This window comes from Phyllobates terribilis, unplaced genomic scaffold, assembly GCF_046119375.1.
Source record: "Phyllobates terribilis strain yellow unplaced genomic scaffold, ASM4611937v1 Scaffold_9__5_contigs__length_417890890, whole genome shotgun sequence".
Taxonomy (NCBI): Eukaryota; Metazoa; Chordata; class Amphibia; order Anura; family Dendrobatidae; genus Phyllobates; species Phyllobates terribilis.
The window spans coordinates 307316202-307339067 of NW_027362769.1; the positions used below are offsets into that span (position 1 = coordinate 307316202).

Consider the following 22866-nt stretch of genomic DNA (forward strand, 5'->3'; position numbering starts at 1 on the left):
GTTCCACGATTTCAGCCATAGTGCTTGCCTTGTGGAGTTTGATAGGATTGCTGCCCTGGCGGTTACTCTCACAGATTCCGCTGAAGCATCTGCCAGAAAGTCAGTGGCCTTCTGCAGTAAAGGTAGGGAAGCTTGTATCTCTTCTCTGGATGTGCCCATAGCCAGATGCTCTTCAAGTTGGTTGAGCCATCTCAACATGGATCGTGCAACACACATGGAGACTACGTTAGTGTTCAGAAGGGCTGCTGAAGTTTCCCAGGAGTTCCTGAGAAAGCTGTCCATCTTGCGGTCTAGAAAATCCTTCAGTTGCGACGAATCCTCGAATGGCAATATTGTCTTTTTAGCGACTCTTGACACCTGAATATCGACCTGAGGTATCTCGGTCCAACATTTTGAGGTTTCTTCATCTACCGGAAACCTGTCTTTCAATTCTGTTGGTGTATTCAGTCGTCTTTCAGGATTTTCCCATTCGTCCAAGATTAAGTCCTGAATGTTTTTATGTATTGGGAACACCATCTTTTTCTTTGAAAGGAGACCATCGAACATCTCTTCCTTGACTGATCTAGTGGGCTTCTCTTCTTCCACCTTCATCGTTCTTCTTACTGCTGTGAGGTCTTCCATAAATTCCGTTGACAAATAATATTTCTTATTTTCCAGACCTTCCTCTGCTGGGCTGAGTTCACCTTCATCTATGAGGTCTTCTGGAAGGGATATTTTGTCCAGGGAGTCCAAGTCTCTTTTTTCTTTCAGGGAACTCTTCCTCTTCTTAGCCTTTGGAGGTGAATCAGAAGTGGATCGGGAAAAGGAGGCCAATGAAGATTTAACCTCTTGACGGACTATCCCCTTGATTTCGTCTATGAGGGATGGCTGCTCTTCCTTAATAATTTTCTCCATACATTTTTGGCATAAATATTTTTTGTTTGAAGAAGATAGCTTTTTTGCACATAAAGCATACTTCCGACTAGACTTATTTCCTGGTGCAGGATCCTTGTCCCCCTAAAAAAGAGGGAGAAGGGTAATTAATGTATCAATTCTAACCTGAACCTAGGAAAGGACCCCCAGTGCCAGACTTACTGGGACTGGAATCGCGCTTGGCTCCGCAGACATGGAGAAGATAGATTCTTGACCATCCAGTGTATGAAATACAAAACGGATTAGGTCCTATCTTAAGATGTCTTCTGTCCAGGGCTCTTATATAGGCGACCGGACTCCGCGCTCTCCCTCTTTCCTTGTGGCGGGGGTGGGAAAGTTCCTCCCCCTTGGTCCAATTGTGAAGCAGGAACACCTGCGATCACCTGGTTTTTTTTTTGTTTGTTTACTCTGTGTGTGCCCTAACGGACCGGAAGTAACCTAAGGGACCCTGTTTCGGCATCCCACGTCTCTGTCCGGCCATTTCTAGGGTGGACCGCAGACCGGAAGTGACATCATCCAGTGGTCTGCGTCACTTCCAGGATCCGGTGCGCGTCTCTCCCGTTATGGAGATCGCCACAGGCCGCCTGAGAGGGGGGGGGGGAGCTGGGCTGCAATGCTCGAGGAACCCTCCAGCCCGACACCCAATGGACCTTACCCGCAGACTCGGTGGGGATGGGGGTCCTGAGTCCCGGAGGAGATGGGAGCAGCATAAGGGGAGGAGGAGAATACTGCTCAGTCCCAGCTGCCCGGCTTAAAAGGTATGCTGGGTGTCTGCCGCCGGCATAGAGCACCCTGGATGACCTCTTCAGCCCAATAGGGACAGGAAAAAAAACAAACACACTGGAGGGAGGATGAGAGAGGGGCTATTTGACCTCTTTGTGTTTCCTGTCCCTATTAGGGTGGGGTGACATTCTCCTTTGGTGCAGTCATGGGGGGTTATTGGAGAAAAACACCAAAAACTATGGCATTGCACTTTTTTTTGCAATTTCACCGCACTTGAAATTTTTCTTCCTGCTTTCCAGTACACGATATTGTAAAATTAATGGTGTCGTTCAAAAAGTACAACTTGTCCTGCAAAAAATAAGCCCTTCCATGGCCATATTGACAGAAAAATAAAAGTTATGGCTCTGGGAAGGGGAGAAAAATGAAAACGCAAAAATAAAAAATGGCCTGGGGCTGAAGGGGTTAAGGGATTCTTTGTATGCCATTCACAGTGTGGTAAAAGTGATAAGATTGCTTTATTCTTACATAATATTACAGGGATTCCAATTTATATTAAGTTTGCATTTATTTTGTGGCGTTTGCATAATAAAAGCAATTTTATAGGAAAAAAAGGCATTGCTAAATTCAGAGCTATAGCTTTAATTTTTCTGCTGATGGAACCGAGTGTGGGCTTGTTTTTTTACGGTACAAGATGACTTTCAGGAATAGTATTTACATAAAACCTTTTGATCACAAATTTTACCTTTTGTTCTGATGTAGAAGCTTTTTTAAATCTTATTTTGTTTGCGGTATTCACTGTCAGTTTTGTAGATCGGTTGTTTTGGATGAGGCAATACCATATGCATACTTTTGTTTGTGTTTACATAAATATGCGTATTTAATGAAGATCACACATACACACATCTACGGGCTATTAAAAGACAATTTTTTCATCATTCATCTGTGTGCTGCCTCCAATCTCTTTGTGGATATACATAGGACTGGTGTGTACCTGGGGGGCTTTGCTCCTACTTTCCATTTTTAGTGCTGCTTTTGATTCACCTTTTTTTATATTATATATACACATACATATTTTATTTTAAACTTATCACTTGTCTAATGCATTGAATACACCTGCATGACAAAGCATTAGACCTGCCATTTTGACACTGACAGAACTCCTGCCATAGCTGGCAGATCCACAGGTCATTTGACCTGCAGCTGCTATGAGTACCTTTGATCCCTGCGCATTGCTTCACAGGTGTGCTGATGAGGGAACCCCCTCCCTCTCACAAACTTCTCAATGCCGTGATCACTATGGATTGCAGCATTTAGAGGGTTAAGTCGGTAAACAGCCAGGAGAAGCGCTGGTTAGGAGTTAGGACTCATTCAGATGTCAGTGATTTTCCATCAGTGTTTGTAAGCCAAAACACAGAACAGGTGTCAATCTTTCCATTAGGCTATGTGCCCACGATGCAGAAATGAAGCGGAAAATTTCCGCTTCATTTCTGCATGTCCTTGCCCGGAAAAACGCATGCGGAATTTGACATGCGTTTTTCACGCGTTTTGCCTTGCGTTTTCTAGTGCAATTCCGCATGCGTAAACGCACAAATAATGGACATGCTGCGGAATTTTCCACACATCAAAAACGCTGCGGAAAATTCCGCAGCATGAGCATTGCAATTGCGGAATTACATAGGGGACCATGGGAGAAGGCTTACCAAGCGTTTCCCAAGCGTTTACGCTGCAAAAATTCTGCAGCAAAAACGCTTGAAAAACGCATTGTGGGCACATACTGAGAAAAACTATGTTCCACTCCTGGTTTTGGCTTACAAACACTAATGAAAAATCACTGAAGTCTGAATGAGCCTTTATACAGAGCGCCCGGTGACAACTGTGCGGGTACAGCTTCAGCTTCTGTAACTGTTTGTCCATTTGCCTGAACACCTTCCCGATCATGATCTACAGTTAAGTCATGTCGGGAAGGGTAAAAAGAAAAGACGAAGCAAGGTTGTGCGCTAGATAACATTTAATGTGAATATTCACCACTGAACATTTTATTTTCTTAATAGAGTTAGTTAGATGATAACCTGCCTTTGGTAGTCACCACAAGAAGGAGCATAGGATTTACCGCATACTGTGATATCAATGGATTTAATAGAACAGCAGTATGTAATATGTATCTGTGAATGCTGGCTGCAGGAAACCACAGTATCATCCAACAATGGCTACACACAGGACTTGTGGTTCCCTGTATTAGACTAACAGTTCTAATAAAAATAGTGGCTTGTACATCATCCTGTCCAATAGAGGGAAGCTCCATCAGAGGATCCTGTCTGAGGGGTCCACATGACATTGCAGCATTATGGATCTGGGTTCTTCATGACAATCCCTATAAAATTTTATTTGCATTCACAAGCATTGCTCCTTCTCAACAGCAGAAAGCACCAATAAATATATTACACATGTATGATAATTATGATATATAGATATGATAATATAATATATAATACATGTAACATAACATTTTTAAACAAAAACAAAAAGGAATTTGTCAGCAGGATTTTACCCCCACAAATTATTTACAGACACATGTAGCTCTTTCAAAGACAAGTCCAGAAATAATTTTACAAGATCAGTCAATTACTGTTACTGAGAAATCAGGGTTAGAATTGATATGCAAATACAGAGCTATTGTAGATATGAAGCCTTTGCCACTCCAGCTCTATGCCCAACCCAGCATCGCCTCCTCCTGCTTGAGTGACAGCCTCTATGATGTGTGACTTCAGGCAAAGGAATGGTCAGTCAGGCAGGAGGCAGAGATGCTGGGTAGGGAATAGAGTTTGAGTAACAGAAGCTTCAGTTATGCAAATAGCTCTTCAGCCTAATTTACATATCATTTCAAACGCTAATTTCTCATTAACATAGGAATGGGCTGGCCATGTAAAGGTATTGCTGGACTGGTCTTTGAAAGAGCTACCTTTAAATAGTTAGATATAAATATTTTGAGGGGTCTGGGGTGAAATTAGGCCGACAGATTCCCTTTACCTACAAAATAATTAATCAAGTTGTTTTGACAAGGATAATTCTTTCATAAAGCGATTCATAAAGACTTCTAGATGTTGTTCTGATCTGTAAGCAACAAGTCCTCCTTTATTGGCCCATTTGTCTGCTCCTTTTTCTCCTTGCACTTCAGAATTGTAAAGGAGATGTGGCCTAGCAGCCAGTTTCTCATTCTGATTTGTTGACTTAATATATTCTGAAAGGTTCAACATTCCACCTCCCAGAGATTTAAGAATGGCATGAGCAGCACAGCTATCCCACTTAAATGTGGTGTCTTCAGAAAAAACATAGAAATCAACAAAATCTTGAATCACACAAAGACATTTGTAACCTGCACCAGCAGCAACGTACAGATTCTCCCCACATACTGTTGACAAGGCCCTGAGAACATTTTTTGCTTCAGCCGAGCTTGTCACTGTAGCATAAGAATCCTTTCCAGGATCAGTCCTCTGCTGTGTGCCATGGGAAACTTTGTTGTCGGGTTTTCCAGTGGAAGTATTAAACTGCAGAGAGCAGATATTGTTTCCCATATATGACAATCCCCAGTACCACTGACCTTTCCATCTAAATTGAAGAAAACAAACTATTAAAAGTACTGGTATTGAAGAAAAAAAAAATCATGTATATAAATATTTGCAATCAAAATTACTCAACTACAATTGTAAATTAAATTTATTAGAAACATTTACAAACTTTCTACTGTTTGCAAGAAACCAAGACAACAATTTAAACAGATCAACACAACAAATAGAACAATTGCTTTCTCTAAAGGTAACACATAATGCCACTTATACTTACTACTGCAGTCTCAGATCTACAACCCCTGGCAAAAATGATGTTATCACCGGGCTCGGAGGATGTTCATTCAGTTGTTTAATGTTGTTGAAAAAAGCAGATCACAGACATGGCACAAAACTAAAGTAATTTCAAATGGCAACTTAAGGGCTTTAAGAAACACTAAAAGAAATCAAGATAAAAATGTGGTACTCAATAAGGGTATTTTTTTTCAGACCAAGCAGAGGGAAAAATATGGAATCACCCTGTAAATTTTCGTTTCCAAAACTAACACCTGCATCAAATTAGATCTGCTCGTTAGTCTGCATCTAAAAATGAGTGATCACACCTTGGGGAGTTGTTGCACCAAGTGGACTGACATGAATCATGGCTCCAACACGAGAGAGGTCAATGGAAACAAAGGAGAGGATTATCAAACTCTTAAAAGAAAGTAAATCATCACGCAATGTTGCAAAAGATGTTGGTTGTTCATAGTCAGCTGTGTCTAAAATCTGGACCAAATACAAACAACATGGGAAGGTTGTTAAAGGCAAACATACTGGTAGACCAAGGAAGACATCAAAGCGTCAAGATCGGAAACATAAAGCAATATGTCTCCAAAACAGGAAATGCACAACAGAACAAATGAGGAATGAATGGGAGGAAACTGGAGTCAATGTCTGTGACCAAACTGTAAGAAACCGCCTAAAGGAAATGGGATTTACATACAGAAAAGTTAAACAAAAGCCATCATCAACGCCTAAACAGAAAAAACAAGGTTACAATGGGCTAAGGAAAAGCATTCGTGGACTGTGGATGACTGGATGAAAGTCATATTCAGTGATGAATCGCGAATCTGCATTGGGCAAGGTGATGATGCTGGAACTTTTGTTTGGTGCCGTTCTAATGAGATTTATAAAGATGACTGCATGAAGAGAACATGCAAATTTCCACAGTCATTGATGATATGGGGCTGCATGTCAGGTAAAGGCACGGGGAGATGGCTGTCATTACATCTCCAATAAATACCCAAGTTGACATTGATATTTTCGACAGTTTTCTTATCCCATCAATTGAAAGGATGTTTGGGGATGATAACATCATTTTTCAAGATGATAATGCATCCTGCCATAGAGCAAAAACTGTAAAAACATTCCTTGAAAGAAGACACATAAGGTCAATGTCATGGCCTGCAAATAGTCTGGATCTCAATCCAATTGAAAATCTTTGGTGGAAGTTGAAGAAAATGGTCCATGACAAGGCTCCAACCTGCAAAGCTGATCTGGCAACAGCAATCAGAGAAAGTTGAAGCCAGATTGATGAAGAGTACTGTTTGTCACTCATTAAGTCCATGCCTCAGAGACTGTAAGCAGTTATTAAAGCCAGAGGGGGTGCAACAAAATACTAGTGATGTATTGGAGTGTTATTTGTGTGTTTGTTTTTCATGATTCCATATTTTTTTTCCTCTGCTTGGTCTGAAAAAAATTACCCTTACTGAGTATCACATTTTTTTCTTGATTTCTTTTAGTGTTACTTAAAGCCATAAAGCTGTCATTTGAAATGAGTTTAGTTTTGTGCCACATCTGTGATCTGCTTTTTTTTTCAACAACATTAAAAACAACTGAATGAACATCCTCAGAGCCCAGTGACTCCATAATTTTTGCCAGGGGTTGTATGCAACCCCTGCATAAAACAGTCTTAGTACCAAGTGGAGCTCCTTTGATTATTTTACATGTTTGGAGCAGGTCATAGGAGCCAGACAAAACCTTCTTCCTGAGGAATTTATTCAAATTCTTCAGGGCAATTGCCTTCAATCCCCTAATATTCTGGGGCTTGCGTATCACAACTGCATTCTCATATCCCACCAAAAACATTCTAGGGTTTAAGTCAACCAATAGGACTTCTTCTGAAACCAAGCTCTGGACTTGAGGTGTCCTTGGGATCACTGCCAGAACCTCACAGATCACATGCCATTTTTTCCTCCTAGGCTTTCTGGATATTTGATTGAATCCATGTTATCATCCACACACTGCAGATTTCAAGTGCCAGTGGAAGCAAAGCAGGCCCAGAGAATAAGCATCTACCATGCTTCACTGTAGGCATCACCAAGCCACCGCCATACTGCATTGTAGGCAGGGTGATATTCTTACGTTTTTCTTCACCAGATATAGCACTAATACATAGGCCTCAAAAGTTCCAGTCTCCTTTTATCGCTCAACAGAAGAAAATAGTTTATGCTGTGCACATTTGTCACAAAACCTGAAGGGCTTCCTGATGCCAGCCAAGTGAATAGGAATCCTGAAATTCCATGAACACATTGCTTATTTGTGACTTGCAGATTTTGTACAGATTTAAATCTGCAGCATGTCAATTCTTTCAGCCTTTTTTTGCTGCAGATTTCACCCATACTAATGAATGCGGAAAAATCTGCTCCAAAATCGCAAGTAAAAAAACCACAGCAAAACAGCGTGGTTTTTTGCTGCTGTGTTTTTCCTGCTAATGGATCGAGAAATGGTGCAGAAATTTCTGCACAAAATACTTAACCATATAAGATTGATCCAAAAATGTCCAGCACATCTTCTTAATGTTTAACATTTTTTTTTTTTGCTTTATTCAAATCCTCAAAAACATTTGTAGAGATCAAGACATACAGGGATAACTAACCCCACATGAACATGAAACTTTACGCGTTACGACCCTTAATTATAATATAATGACTAAAAAACAAGACTCCTGAATTGATATCCTGCTCAGGAGAGGAAATGACATTTGTGAAATAGCTGATAAGTGATTAATGTCAGAACACATGCCGGTCAATAAGGTGCACCAAACATATAAAAAACTACATCTTTTCAGACTAAGTTTTGATCAAAACAAAGGGGGTAAAAAAATCATATATGAGAACAGAGCAACATTTTAAAGATGATTTATATATCAAAAAATTGTTCATCAGAAAAAATTTATAAAAATAACAAATCTTTTTTCTGGTTCAAACCTAAGGGAGCTCGTGTTTAAACGCAGAATCCAGCGGGCTTCTTTTTTATGTATTTCATGCACTATGTCCCCTCCTCTGTGTTTCAACACGGCGCTTTATGCAATTTTGTGAATCAAACATGTTCTGACAATCGCTTGCGCAGTGCTCTGGTAGTGCACCCAACATATTGGACTCTGCATTTCTCACATGAAATAAGATACACCAGATGTGTGCAACCACAATTCATCATCGATTTTATACTGAAAGTTTCTCCTGTTTGATAAGAAATAAACTGTTTAGCATTGCTCATATACCTTCAGGCTCCACATGCTTTACGACTTCACCGATAGGAGCCTTTAGTTGCCAACTAATTAGTTTGATGCACTGTACTCAAATTAACCCTATTCATATGGTCACTTGGAGACACTACATTCCCGATAGTCAGACCCCTTTTTGGAGACAAATCTTATCCCATTTTCCAACATTTTCTTCACTACAGGGTCAGTATTCAAAATCAGTAAGTACTTTTTTATGATATTGATTATTGTATGTAAACTTTCATGTTCATGTGGGATTAGTTATCCCTGTGTCTTGATCTCTACAAATGTTTTTATGAGGATTTGAATAAAGCAAAACTTTTTTTTTTTACATTAAGATGTGCTGGACATTTTAGGATCAATTTTGCATGTGACTTGGAAGCTATTCCCTGCACCTTCGTGGATAACTGCACCTGCTGTGGACAAATTAAGGGTGAGTTGATAAAATAAACTTTTCTTCTTATATTACATTAACCATATAAGGGTATGTGCACATGTTCTGACCATAGTGGAACTGACTGTGTACTTTTGGGTCAGTAGAGGTGTAGGTTTTGATTTCGGATTTGGAGACCTTCACAGTTTTGTATGTAAACTGAAACTTTGGTGTCTGCTGTCACCAGATCTCCTCTGCAGATATTTTGCATTTGAGAGTTTTGGACTTGATTCCTCAAAAATCTGGATAGCTTCCTGTCGCTGCACGTCCAGGTAGTGTAGCCAGTGTTCCTTTGAGCTTGTGAACTATGCTTCCAATTTATTCTCAAGGAACAAAATTCTTTGCCTATCCTTTAGTATCCTTTATTGTATTTGTGCCAGACCGTGAACTTTTAACACCACTCTTGACTTAGTCATATCAAATGTCACAGTCAATAAACCCTTATCCAGTGGAGGTATTGGATAAGTGTTATGTGAAGTACACATGATGTAATTAATAAAGCTCTTGATTAGGTGCACTAGGTATGCTTGAGACAACAATTGAATTGCAACTCTTTTGAAAGATTCTATGTTTGAGGAGTAGGGCGAGAGGGGGTGGTTGAATAATTGTGGAACATTAAAAAGGTAACAATTTTTTTTTCCACAGCAGCAGCCATTAATAATTTGCATTTACAGCTTCCAAAATTAAAGAGTTGCAATGTATCCGAAAAAAAATTGATGCTATACTGTGGCTCGGTATGGTCAGGGTCGGATTGGCTCTCCGGACAATTCACCCATAGGCCGAGACACTAGCACTGTTTACAGCTGCAGGCACAGCAGTGTTAAGAAACTAGCAGATCAGATGCTACAGAGTACTTAGCACTGCTTCTCCTAGAGTAAAACAACCCAGGAGAGCAGTGCAACCGTCGCGGACACAGTCTTCTGCTGCAGCCTGCAGCTCACTTTGTGTACTAAACGGAATGATGTTCAGTTTAGCTGGCTTCTTATCACCACTTTTCCCCATGTTGCTTGTGCTAACAGCGCAGCCAAATCAGTGTTAGTTTTGTTTGTGCCTTCTTGCACGCGGCTTTACAGCACAGCTCAGGTAATGAGCAATCCCATCATTTGTAGTGATGGGCAGTCTGGATCTTTTTGGTGATCTGGCTCGCTTGACTAAGCTCATCAAGAGGAGCAGGCTCTTTTTGATCCTCTAGATGGTTTCCCTATTAAATATATGTTCACAATAGGTGAACACTAGTGATGAGAGAAAGTGACTGCCACTGCTCTATACTCGCCCGAGCATCTCCCTGCTCGGCATGCTCGGCGAGTATTTCCGGGATGCTTGGGCGGGAGATCGGGTCCCCGCATGTTTGGCGCTCTTTAGACAGCCAATTAACATGCAGGAATTGCCTGCCACACATTGCCGTAGCAATGATGGTTGTGGCATTACTGTGATTGGCTGGCCGCATAGAGTCATCGGGTCTATATAAGACCTGGTGACCCTATGCTTGTCACAGTCTTCCCTTCAGACAGGCAGAAAAGGAAGAGGTGCCGCTGCGTGAGGGATAGAATTAGCGGTTTATTAGCTAGCTATAGGTATTCCACAGCAAATATATATCCATCTGAACTAACAGTCCTTCTGAGGAATCCAGCTGCATATATTACTGGTGATAGCATGAGTTAGATAGGCAGGGTTTGTGGACACTGTATACAGCACAATAGGGTCCCATTGCATGTTCTGTCTACTGCTGCTGTTACAGATATCCATAGCCCTACATACAGTTATATGAAAAAGTTTGGGCACCCCTATTAATCTTAAGCTTAATGTTTTATAAAAATTGGTGTTTTTGCAACAGCTATTTCAGTTTGATATATGTAATAACTGTTGGACACAGTAATGTTTCTGCCTTGAAATGAGGTTTATTGTACTAACAGAAAATGTGCAATCTGCATTCAAACAAAATTTGACAGGTGCATAAGTATGGGCACCTCACCAGAAAAGTGACAATAATATTTAGTAGATCCTCCTTTTGCAAAAATAACAGCCTCTAGTCGCTTCCTGTAGCTTTTAATGAGTTCCTGGATCCTGGATGAAGGTATTTTTGACCATTCCTGTTTACAAAACAATTCCAGTTCAGTTAAGTTTGATGGTCGCCGAGCATGGACAGCCCTCTTCAAATGATCCCACAGATGTTCAATGATATTCAGGTCTGGGGACTGGGATGGCCATTCCAGAACATTGTAATTGTTCCTCTGCATGAATGCCTGAGTAGATTTGGAGTGGTGTTTTGGATCATTGTCTTGCTGAAAGATCCATCCCCTGCGTAACTTCAGCTTTATCACTGATTCTTGTACATTATTGTCAAGAATATGCTGATACTGAGTGGAATCCATGCGTCCCTCAACTTTAACAAGATTCCCGGTGCCGGCATTGGCCACACAGCCCCAAAGCATGATGGAACCTCCACCAAATTTTACTGTGGGTAGCAAGTGTTTTTCTTGGAATGCTGTGTTTTTTTGCCGCCATGCATAACGCCTTTTTGTATGACCAAAAAACTCAATCTTGGTTTCATCAGTCCACAGGACCTTCTTCCAAAAAGAAATTGGCTTCTCCAAATGTGCTTTTGCATACCTCAGACGACTCTGTTTGTGGCGTGCTTGCAGAAACGGCTTCTTTCGCATCACTCTCCCATACAGCTTCTCCTTGTGCAAAGTGCGTTGTATAGTTGACCGATGCGCAGTGACACCATCTGCAGCAAGTTGATGCTGCAGCTCTCTGGACGTGGTCTGAGGATTGTCCTTGACTGATCTCACCATTCTTCTTCTCTGCCTTTCTGATGTTTTTCTTGGCCTGCCACTTCTGGCCTTAACAAGAACTGTCCCTGTGTTCTTCCATTTCCTTACTATGTTCCTCACAGTGGAAACTGACAAGTTAAATCTCTGAGACAGCTTTTTGTATCCTTCCCCTGAACAACTATGTTGAATAATCTTTCTTTTCAGATCATTTGACAGTTGTTTTGAAGAGCCCATGATGCCACTCTTCAGAGGAGATTCAAACAGGAGAACAACTTGCAAGTGGCCACTTTAAGTAGCTTTTCTCATGATTGCATACACCTGGCTATGAAGTTCTAAGCTCAATGAGGTTGCAAAACCAAAACAAGTGCTTTAGTAAGTCAGTAAAAAGTAGGTAGGAGTATTTAAAACAAGAAAATGATAAGGGTGCCCATACTTATGCACCTGTCAAATTTTGTTTGAATGCAGATTGCACTTTTTCTGTTAGTACAATAAACCTCATTTCAAGGCAGAAACATGACTGTGTCCAACAGTTATTACATATATCAAACTGAAATAGCTGTTGCAAAAACACCAATTTTAAGAAAACATTAAGCTTAAGATTAATAGGGGTGCCCAAACTTTTTCATATAACTGTATCAGGGCTATTTTTTGTTTTGCTCCTAATCCTGATTATTTGCTTAAAAAGCAATACAGTACACCCTTTTACTGCTCCATTTCTTGTTAGCAGAACAGATTTATTGTTATTTTATTCGCAATGCCATATTGTAGAAGCAGAGAGATTTTTCCATCATCAGAAGTGATCCCATATTACTGATGTAATGCAGACATTTCTTAGAGCATACCAAATATTACCCTCTATTTAACCCCTTCGCGACCTTGGGATTTTCTGTTTTTGCATTTTCGTTTTTTGCTCCCCTTGTTCCCAGAGCCATAGCGTTTTTATTTTTTGATCAATATGGCCATGTGAGGGCTTATTTTTTTGTGGGACGAGTTGTATTTTTAAAACGCCATCACTGGTTTTACCATATAATGTACTGGAAAAAGGGGAAAAAATTCCAAGTGCGGTGAAAATGCAAAAAAATGCAATTCCAAAGTTGTTTTTTGATTTATTTTCTTTCCACGTTCACTGGATGCTAAAACTGACCTGCCATTATTATTCTCCAGGTCATCACGAGTTAGTAGACACCAAACATGTATAAGTTCTTTTTTAAGTGGTGAAAAAAAAATCCAAAGTTTGCTAAAAAAAATTGGCGCCATTTTCCGAGACCTGTAGCGTCTTCATTTTTCGGGATCGGCGGCCGGGTGAGGGCTTATTTTTTTGCGCGCTGGTCCGACGTTTTTATTGATACCATTTTGGGATAGATACGATGTTTTGATCGCCCGTTATTGCATTTTATTGCAATGTTGCGGCGACCAAAACAACGTAATTCTGGCGTTTGGAATTTTTTTTCTCGTTACGCCGTTTACCGATCTGATTAATTCTTTTTTTATATTGATAGATCGGGCGATTCTGAACGCGGTGATACCAAATATGTGTATGTGGGGTTTATTTTTTATTATTTTATTTTGAATGGGGCAAAAGGGGGGTGATTTAAACTTATATTACTTTAATATTTTTAAAAACTTTTTTTTAAACTTTTTGCATGCTTCAATAGGCTCCATAGGAGACTAGAAGCAGCAACTGTCTGATCGCCTCCGCTACATAGAGGTGATCAGAAGATCACCTCTATGTAGCAAAAATGCTCCTAGGTGGCGCTCATAGCGATCAGTGTAGCGTCGGCGTCCCTGCCTCCTGCTAGGCGGGGACGCTGTTCCCCTCACCTCTCTGCTCCGTGCCCGGCGGCTTCCTCCCGCTCTGCTTGCAGCGCCCGCTCTCCCCCGGTCACTGTGCTTAGGGCGCGCGCGCTTCCCCTCTCAAAGGGGCCGCGCGCGTCGCCCTAAGGAGTCCCCGGCCAATGGCCGGAGGATCCCTCCATATATAAGGCACCTCCTCCAAAATGGAGGTGCCCGAGCAATGTTGTTGCACTGTTCACTACTCTGCTTCAGCCCTCAGGTCCCGTTGCCAGTTACCTGCCTGTTACCTGCCAGTCTCCTGCCAGTTTGCTGCCTGATTCCTGCCTGTCATCCGCTTTCCTGCTTACTAGCCTGAGGTCCGACGGTCTGCCTTCCGACACCTGTCAGTCTGTCTATGGACCAGCTTGCCCACTCACCTGGGAGCGCTCACCTGCTACCTGCCTGATAGCCTACCTGGAGGCTCCGCTGTCACGTGCTGTGACCACCTGCCAGTCCAGAGACTTTTGCCCGCTCACCTGGGAGCGCTCACCTGCTACCTGCCTGTTAGCCTACCTAGAGGCTCCGCCGTCACGTGCTGTGACCACCTGCCAGTTCAGAGACTCTTGCCCGCTCACCTGGGAGCGCTCATCTGCTACCTGCCTGTTAGCCTACCTAGAGGCTCCGCCGTCACGTGCTGTGACCACCTGCCAGTCCAGAGACTCTTGCCCGCTCACCTGGGAGCGCTCATCTGCTACCTGCCAGTTTGCCTACCTGGAGGCTCCGCCGTCACATGCTGTGACCAACTGCTTATCCTGAGACTCTCGCCTGCTCACCTGGGAGCACTCATCTGCCATCTGCCTGCTAGCCTACCTGGAGGCTCAGCCGTCACAGGTCGTACCTGCCCGTTTACCCAGAGACTGCCCCGGTCACTTGCCGTGACCTCCTGCCCGTTTACCCAGAGACTGCCCCGGTCACTTGCCGTGACCTCCTGCCCGTTTACCCAGAGACTGCTCCGGTCACTTGCCGTGACCTCCTGCCCATTTACCCAGAGACTGTCCCGGTCACTTGCTGTGACCTCCTGCCCGTTTACCCAGAGACTGTCCCGGTCACTTGCTGTGACCTCCTGCCCGTTTACCCAGAGACTGTCCCGGTCACCTGCTGTGACCGCCTGCCTGTCTTCCCTGGTCGCCACCCGCTTCCTTACAAGGACTGCCCCCTTGTATAAGTTGCTCAGAGGTTCCGCCTCCCAGACCCGTTACAGTTTGCTCGGGCCATGGAACCCGGTGGCACCCAAGCTCCCTCGCTCTCGGACCTTTGTCATGAACTGTCCCGACAGAGGTCCCAACAGGAGTCCATCCTGGGTCACCTGCGGAATGTCAATACTCGCCTGGACACTTTGACTGCCCCACCAGCAACCACCAATACCATAGTATCCTGCTCTGGAATCCGGCTTTCTGCACCTCCTCGCTTCGGAGGCGACTCCGCTCAAGCTCGGGGCTTCATTAACCAGTGCACCCTGCACTTTGAACATCAGTCTCACCAGTTTAATTCCGACCGGGCCAAAGTAGCCTTCATCATGTCCCATCTCACGGGAGAGGCACTGGCTTGGCTAAATCCTCTATGGGAGAGAGGAGACCCTCTGGTGTCTGACCTGCCAGCCTTTCTCATGGCTTTCCGGAAGGTCTTCGACGAACCCGGACGGAGGACCTCATCCGCCTCATCTCTGCTACGCCTCCGTCAAGGGAGTCTCACCGTGGGCCAATATGCCATACGGTTCCGTACCCTTGCTTCGGAGCTGGCCTGGGATAACGACGCCCTGGTGTCCGTCTTCTGGGAGGGTCTGTCCGGCCGTATTAAAGATGAACTCGCCGGTCGGGACATTCCTACCACTCTCGACGACTTGATTACACTTGCCACCCGGATTGACATCCGGTTCCAGGAGCGCGCTAGGGAGGTCACCCGTGAGAGGAGGATTCCACGTCTAGTCCCTACCTCTCAGAGACCCGTCACTCTCCAGGCACACTCACCTGAGCCTATACAGGTCGACCAGACCAAGATGGTCAAGACCCGTCAAGACTTACGTCGTGCCGAGGGGAGCTGTTTCTACTGTGGCAGTAAGGAGCATCGGATCCGTTTCTGCCCTGAGAGGTCGGGAAACGCCTGTGTCTAGGATCGCTCGGAGAGGTCGCCCTAGACAAAAGTAAATCCTCTCCATCCCTGATGCTGTCTGTTTCTATCTTCTGCGGAGAGAACCGCTATTTTGAACTGGCTTAACTTGACTCTGGAGCTGCTGGTAATCTCATCTCTCAATCCCTGGTAGAAAAATACCACATTCCCACCAAACCTCTGGCCGTACCTTTATCTGTCGCCGCCGTGGATGGGGGTCTATTACCACATCCCATCCAACTCATCACCGAATCTCTGACTCTACAGGTGGGAATGCTGCATTCTGAGAGCATCTCCTTTCATGTTCTGCCTGGACTCTCTCACGCACTATTGCTTGGCCTGCCTTGGCTCCAGAAACATGCACCCGTGCTTGATTGGCAGACCGGAGAGGTCCTTCGCTGGGGACAGGACTGCCATAAGACTTGTCTAGTTCCCGTTCGTCCTGCCCGTCCTTCTCCTACCCCAGCCAATCTGCCCGATCTTCCGGTTCCCTATTGGTCTTATGCGGATGTCTTCAATAAAAAAGAGGCAGAGACTTTACCTCCTCATAGACCATACGACTGCCCAATCGACCTGATGCCCGGCTCTACTCCCCCCAGTGGGCGAATCTACCCTTTGTCCGCTGCTGAAACCCGGTCCATGTCTCAATATATTGAGGAGAACCTGGCCCGGGGATTTATCCGGAAATCTACCTCCCCGGCGGGAGCAGGCTTCTTCTTTGTCAAAAAGAAGGACGGCTCACTCCGTCCATGTATAGACTATAGAGGCCTAAACCAGATTACTGTGAAGAATAAATACCCCCTTCCGCTTATTCCTGAATTATTTAACCGTCTGAGGGGGGCTAGAATCTTCACCAAACTGGATCTCCATGGGGCGTATAACCTGGTCCGTATCCGTCAGGGGGATGAGTGGAAGACGGCATTCAATACCCGGGACGGCCACTATGAGTACCTTGTGATGCCCTTCGGTCTCTGTAACGCTCCTGCCGTCTTTCAAGAGTTGGTCAATGACATTTTCCGTGATCTTCTCTACTCCTGCGTGGTGGTGTACCTGGACGATATCTTGGTCTTCTCTCCGGATCTTCCTACTCACCGGAGGGACGTTCGTCAGGTCCTGCTCAGGCTCAGGCAGAACCACCTCTACGCTAAATATGAGAAGTGCATCTTTGAGCAGACCTCTCTTCCATTTCTGGGCTACATAATCTCTCAGACTGGTCTACAAATGGATCCTGAGAAACTGTCTGCCATCCAGAAGTGGCCCCGACCAGAGGGGTTGAAGGCTATTCAGCGGTTCCTGGGCTTCGCCAATTATTACTGCCTGTTCATACCGCACTTCTCTTCCCGGACCGCCCCTATTTCTGCTCTCACCCGTAAAAGGTACGAACCCCAGAGAATGGCCGCCCGAAGCAGAGGAGGCATTTCTTTCCTTGAAACAGGCCTTCCTCTCCGCCTCGGTGCTGCATCGTCCGGACGGCAACAAACAATTCTTCCTAGAAGTTGACGCTTCCTCCTCCGGAGCTGGGGCGGTACTTACCCAAAAATCTTCTTCCGGAAGAAAGGTAACCTGCGGCTTTTTCTCCAAACTTTTCTCCTCTTCTGAGCGCAATTATTCTATAGGAGACCGAGAATTGTTGGCCATTAAGATGGCACTGGAGGAGTGGCGTTACCTGCTCGAGGGGGCTCTCCACCCGGTAATAATTTACACTGACCACAAGAACTTAACCCGCGCCAAGCCCGGTGGTCTTTGTTTTTTGCCTGCTTCGATTTCATTCTTCATTTTCGTCCGGCTGACAAGATCGCCCTGTCCCGATCCTTTCTGGTGTCTGATCTTGAGGAGGAGCCTAAACACATCATCGATCCCGCCAGAGTAATGCAGGTAGCCTCCGTGGGTCTAAATCGTCTCCCTCCCGGTAAGACGTTCGTAACGGAGTCCGATCGGGAGAAGATTCTACACTGGGGTCACTCGTCTAAGCTAGCTGGGCACGCCCGTCAGAAAAAGACTCTCCAGCTTATTACCCGGCACTACTGGTGGCCTACCCTGCACAAGGATGTAATTGACTTTGTTTCTGCCTGTGTGTCCTGCGCCCGCAATAAAGTTCCGAGACACCTGCCTACCGGCCGCCTTCTTCCTCTGCCTGTGCCTGCTGCCCCGTGGCAACATATAGCTATGGACTTCATAACAGATCTCCCAGTCTCTGCCGGTTGTACGGTCATTTGGGTGGTCGCTGACCGCTTTTCCAAAATGGCTCATTTTATTCCCCTGCCAGGCCTCCCGTCTGCTCCCGAGCTAGCTAAAGACTTTATCCGCCACATCTTCCGTCTCCATGGTCTGCCTCTCCACATCGTGTCGGATCGTGGGGTTCAGTTCACCTCACGCTTCTGGAGAGCCACATGTAAACTGCTCGACGTCACCCTGGACTTCTCCTCCGCTTACCACCCACAGTCCAATGGTCAAGTGAAGCGGATCAATCAGAATTTGACCAGTTACCTCCGGCACTTCGTTAATGCCCACCATTCAGACTGGGTGGATCTCCTACCATGGGCCGAGTTCTCTTACAACAATCACGAGAGCGAGTCTTCTTCTAAATCCCCGTTTTTTGTAGTCTTCGGTCAGCATCCTCGGATCCTTTTTCCTGTCTCCACCTCTGTGGACAACCCGGCCGCGGAATCTCTCGTTAGCAAATTTTCCTCCATTTGGGAGAGTACCCGATCCGCACTCCTTCAGTCGTCCGAGCGGATGAAGAGACACGCCGACAAAACGCCTGGATTCCCCACAATTTCGTCCCGGAGATAAAGTCTGGCTCTCATCCAAATATGTCCGGCTCAAGATTCCTTCCTATAAGTTAGGGCCTCGGTTCATCGGCCCACTGGAGGTTATCAAACAGATCAACCCGGTGGCCTATAAATTGAAACTCCCGGCCAACTTACGGATCCCTAACTCCTTCCATGTATCTCTTCTCAAACCCGTGGTACTTAACTCCTTTTCCAAGTCTACAGGTACGCCTCCTGCTCCGGTTTCTGCTGAAGACGAGTTTGAGGTAGAGAACATTCTGGCCACCAAAAGGGTAAGAGGAAAGACCTTTTTTCTAGTGGATTGGAAGGGGTTTGGTCCTGAGGAGAGAACATGGGAGCCCCGGGAGAACATCCATGCCCCTCTCATCCTTGCTAAATTTCTGTCTGGCCTAAAAAAGGGGGGGCCTAAAGGGGGGAGTACTGTAGCGTCGGCGTTCCTGCCTCCTGCTAGGCGGGGACGCTGTTCCCCTCACCTCTCTGCTCCGTGCCCGGCGGCTTCCTCCCGCTCTGCTTGCAGCGCCCGCTCTCCCCCGGTCACTGTGCTTAGGGCGCGGGCGCACGCTTCCCCTCTCTTAAAGGGGCCGCGCGCGTCGCCCTAAGGAGTCCCCGGCCAATGGCCGGAGGATCCCTCCATATATAAGGCACCTCCTCCAAAATGGAGGTGCCCGAGCAATGTTGTTGCACTGTTCACTACTCTGCTTCAGCCCTCAGGTCCCGTTGCCAGTTACCTGCCAGTCTCCTGCCAGTTTGCTGCCTGATTCCTGCCTGTCATCCGCTTTCCTGCTTACTAGCCTGAGGTCCGACGGTCTGCCTTCCGACACCTGTCAGTCTGTCTATGGACCAGCTTGCCCGCTCACCTGGGAGCGCTCACCTGCTACCTGCCTGATAGCCTACCTGGAGGCTCCGCCGTCACGTGCTGTGACCACCTGCCAGTCCAGAGACTCTTGCCCGCTCACCTGGGAGCGCTCACCTGCTACCTGCCTGATAGCCTACCTGGAGGCTCCGTCACGTGCTGTGACCACCTGCCAGTCCAGAGACTCTTGCCCGCTCACCTGGGAGCGCTCATCTGCTACCTGCCTGTTAGCCTACCTAGAGGCTCCGCCGTCACGTGCTGTGACCACCTGCCAGTCCAGAGACTCTTGCCCGCTCACCTGGGAGCGCTCATCTGCTACCTGCCTGTTAGCCTACCTGGAGGCTCCGCCGTCACATGCTGTGACCAACTGCTTATCCTGAGACTCTCGCCTGCTCACCTGGGAGCACTCATCTGCCATCTGCCTGCTAGCCTACCTGGAGGCTCAGCCGTCACAGGTCGTACCTGCCCGTTTACCCAGAGACTGTCCCGGTCACTTGCCGTGACCTCCTGCCCGTTTACCTGCTGGGACCGCCTGCCTGTCTTCCCTGGTCGCCACCCGCTTCCTTACAAGGACTGCCCCCTTGTATAAGTTGCTCAGAGGTTCCGCCTCCCAGACCCGTTACAATCAGTACATGACAACCACTGGGGTCTGCTGAAGACCCAGGGTTGTCATGACCACCCATCAGTGTCCCGCGATCACGTGACGGGGCCACCGATGGGCAGGGCCAAAGCCGCGCTTCCGGCGCGGCGATGTTAAATGCCGCTGTCAGAGATTGACAGCGGCATTTAACATGTTAACAGCCGCGGGTGGATCGCGATGCCACTGGCGGCTATTGCGGGCACATGTCAGCTGTAATAATCAGCTGACATGTGCCCGGTTCAGTGCGGGCTGAGCGCCGGAGCCCTCACTGAACCGGGGGTGATGGCCTGGGGTGTACTAATTTGCCCCAGGTCAGTAAGGGGTTAAACTCAGCCAGCTGTGTTTTGTTGAACCTATTCACACTTGGTCGCTGACCAATACCACATCTATAAGGACACTTCCTAAAACCGTGGTCATTAGACGTGATCCCATATTACTGCGGTAATAATTGTGACATTTTTTGGAGAGGGTCAAATATTACACTCCATTTAAAATGAGCAAGGGACGGGGAAGTGGACGTGATGGTTCTTGCAGAAGCCGAGGCCATGGGCAAGATGAAACTGTGCCTGCTGAGGGAGAACAACAAACACCCACATCCTGTACCAATTACTAGGGGGTCGCGGAAAACCACTATTGAAGCCAGAGCAGTGTGAAAAGGTTGTTGGTTGGATAGCAGATAATGCTTCCAGTCAGTTTGCCACCACCACACCCCTGTCTTCCACACGGTCAAGTCTCAGTAGCCATGAGTCTGGACCACATATTCCTATCCCTGATCCTCCTTCCTCCCACCATGCCGAGTACTGAGTACCCGGAGACAACTGATCCTACACTTGGACATTCCAAAGAGCTGTTCACATTTCCATTTATAGATTCGGGCCTCTCACCCGGCCAGCTTCAAGTGGGGCAAGAGGAGATCGCATGTAGCAATGCCCAAATATTTGAGCAGCCACAGTCACACGAAGGCGACGGTGGGAATGTGCAATTACTGTCGCAAGAGGTAGATGATTATAATGACACACAATTGCCACCAAGTCAGGAGGAGGTCCAGGGTGCGTACGTAAAAGACGAAGTGGTGGACGATGAAGTCACTGACCCAACCTGGCAAGGTGATATGCATAGCGAGGATAGCAGCACAGAGGAAAAGGGAGACAGCACCACAACAAGCTGTGGGGTGGCCACAGACCAGGAGAGCAACCGTTACCCGCCACCAACACAAGGGAAGTTGCCAGACCAAATGTTAGGTCTTCCAGAGTCTGGCTCTTTTTTTAAGACTTTCCAGATAACCCCAAAAAGGCCATTTGTAGCAGGGGTAGTAAAACTACCAGCCTGACCACCACCAGCATGCTCAGGCACATGACATCAAAACACCCGACTAGGTGGGCTGAATGCCAGGATCCAGAAACAGTGTCTGTGGGTGACAGCACTGCCTGTTCCGCTGTAGCGTGTGCACACCAATCCTCTGTCCATGTCGCAGGCGAAGATGCCTCCCACCCTGCACCTGTCGTTGCACACTTGCAACAATCACCATTAGCGTCCTTGTCCCAGCGCAGCGTTCAGCTGTCCCTACCCTAGTCCTCTGAACGCAAGTGAAAATAAGCAGCTAACTCCCCACCTGTCACACTACTAGACTACCCCATTTCTCGAATGCTTGCACTTGAAATGTTGCTTTTCAGGTACATGGAGATGGAATCTTCCCGCAGCCTGATGGCGGCGGCCGTCCCTCAGTACTTGGTCCCCAGCCGCCATTATTTCTCCCGGTGTGCCGTCCCCGCATTACACAAGAACGTGTCCCAGAACATTACCCATACCTTCAACAACGCAGTTACTGGGAAAATCCACCTAACCACGGACACGTGGACAAGTGCTTGTGGCCAGGAGCGGTACATCTCGCTGACCTCACACTGAGTTAATATAGTGGAAGCCGGGACCCAGTCAGACCCTGGGACGGAACAACACGTCCTCCCGACGCCGAGGATTGCAGGCCCTGGGTCAATCAGGGTTGCCTCCACATTCTACATCTCCTGCACCTTCTCCTCTTCCATCTCCAAAATGACCACATCAGTCGGAAGCTGGAAGCACTGCCTCGGCCATGCGGCAACAGGCACTGCTGAAGCTAATATGCTTAGGTGACAAACTGCACACTGCTGCAGAGTGGTTGACAACTGTAAAAGAGAAGGCAGATTTGTGGCTGTCACAGATGAACGTACAAGCCAGGCATGGTCATGTGTGACAATGGCCAGAACCTGGTGGCGGCTCTGCAGCTAGGTGAGCTTTCACACGTACCATGCTTGGCCCATGTGCTCAACCTAATGGTTCAGCGGTTTCTCAAAACCTACATGGATCTGCCTGAACTGCTTACCACGTGTGAGCCCAATTTCAAAAGTCATCTACAACTTCCACTGCCCTGCCCTCGCGTTTGCAGCTTACAGTTCACCAACTGGTGTGCGATGTCAACGTGTTGGAACACAACATTGCAGATGTTTGGAAGGATTTCAGCAGGGTGCAGCTGTTGAGTACCAGCTTCAACACGCCTGTTGTTATTCAGGTAAGCCTCAGCACATAAGAACTAATGAGTGGGCATGGATGTCTGACATCTGTACAGTCTTCCAAAACTTTGAAAACTCCACCAAGATGGTGAGAAGCGATGATGTCCTAATTAGCATCACCATCCCACTGCTCTGTTTTCTGAAACG

The 22866-nt window shown here is 46.3% G+C and overlaps 1 protein-coding gene across 5 annotated transcripts in view; it reads right to left on the reverse strand.

The window, feature by feature from the left end:
- Positions 1-3277: 3277 nt before the first annotated feature.
- The window catches only part of INPP1 (inositol polyphosphate-1-phosphatase), a 109975-nt gene continuing 90386 nt past the window's right edge, over positions 3278-22866 (reverse strand). For 2 of the 5 annotated variants that reach the window (XM_073647938.1, XM_073647940.1), the window contains exon 6: positions 3291-5241. In XM_073647938.1, coding sequence (XP_073504039.1) covers positions 4674-5241 — 568 coding nt within the window. In that variant the 3' untranslated portion in view covers positions 3291-4673. Of the gene's footprint in view, positions 5242-22866 lie in introns of all 5 variants that reach the window. The other 3 variants (XM_073647943.1, XM_073647941.1, XM_073647939.1) reach the window with 3 other exon arrangements.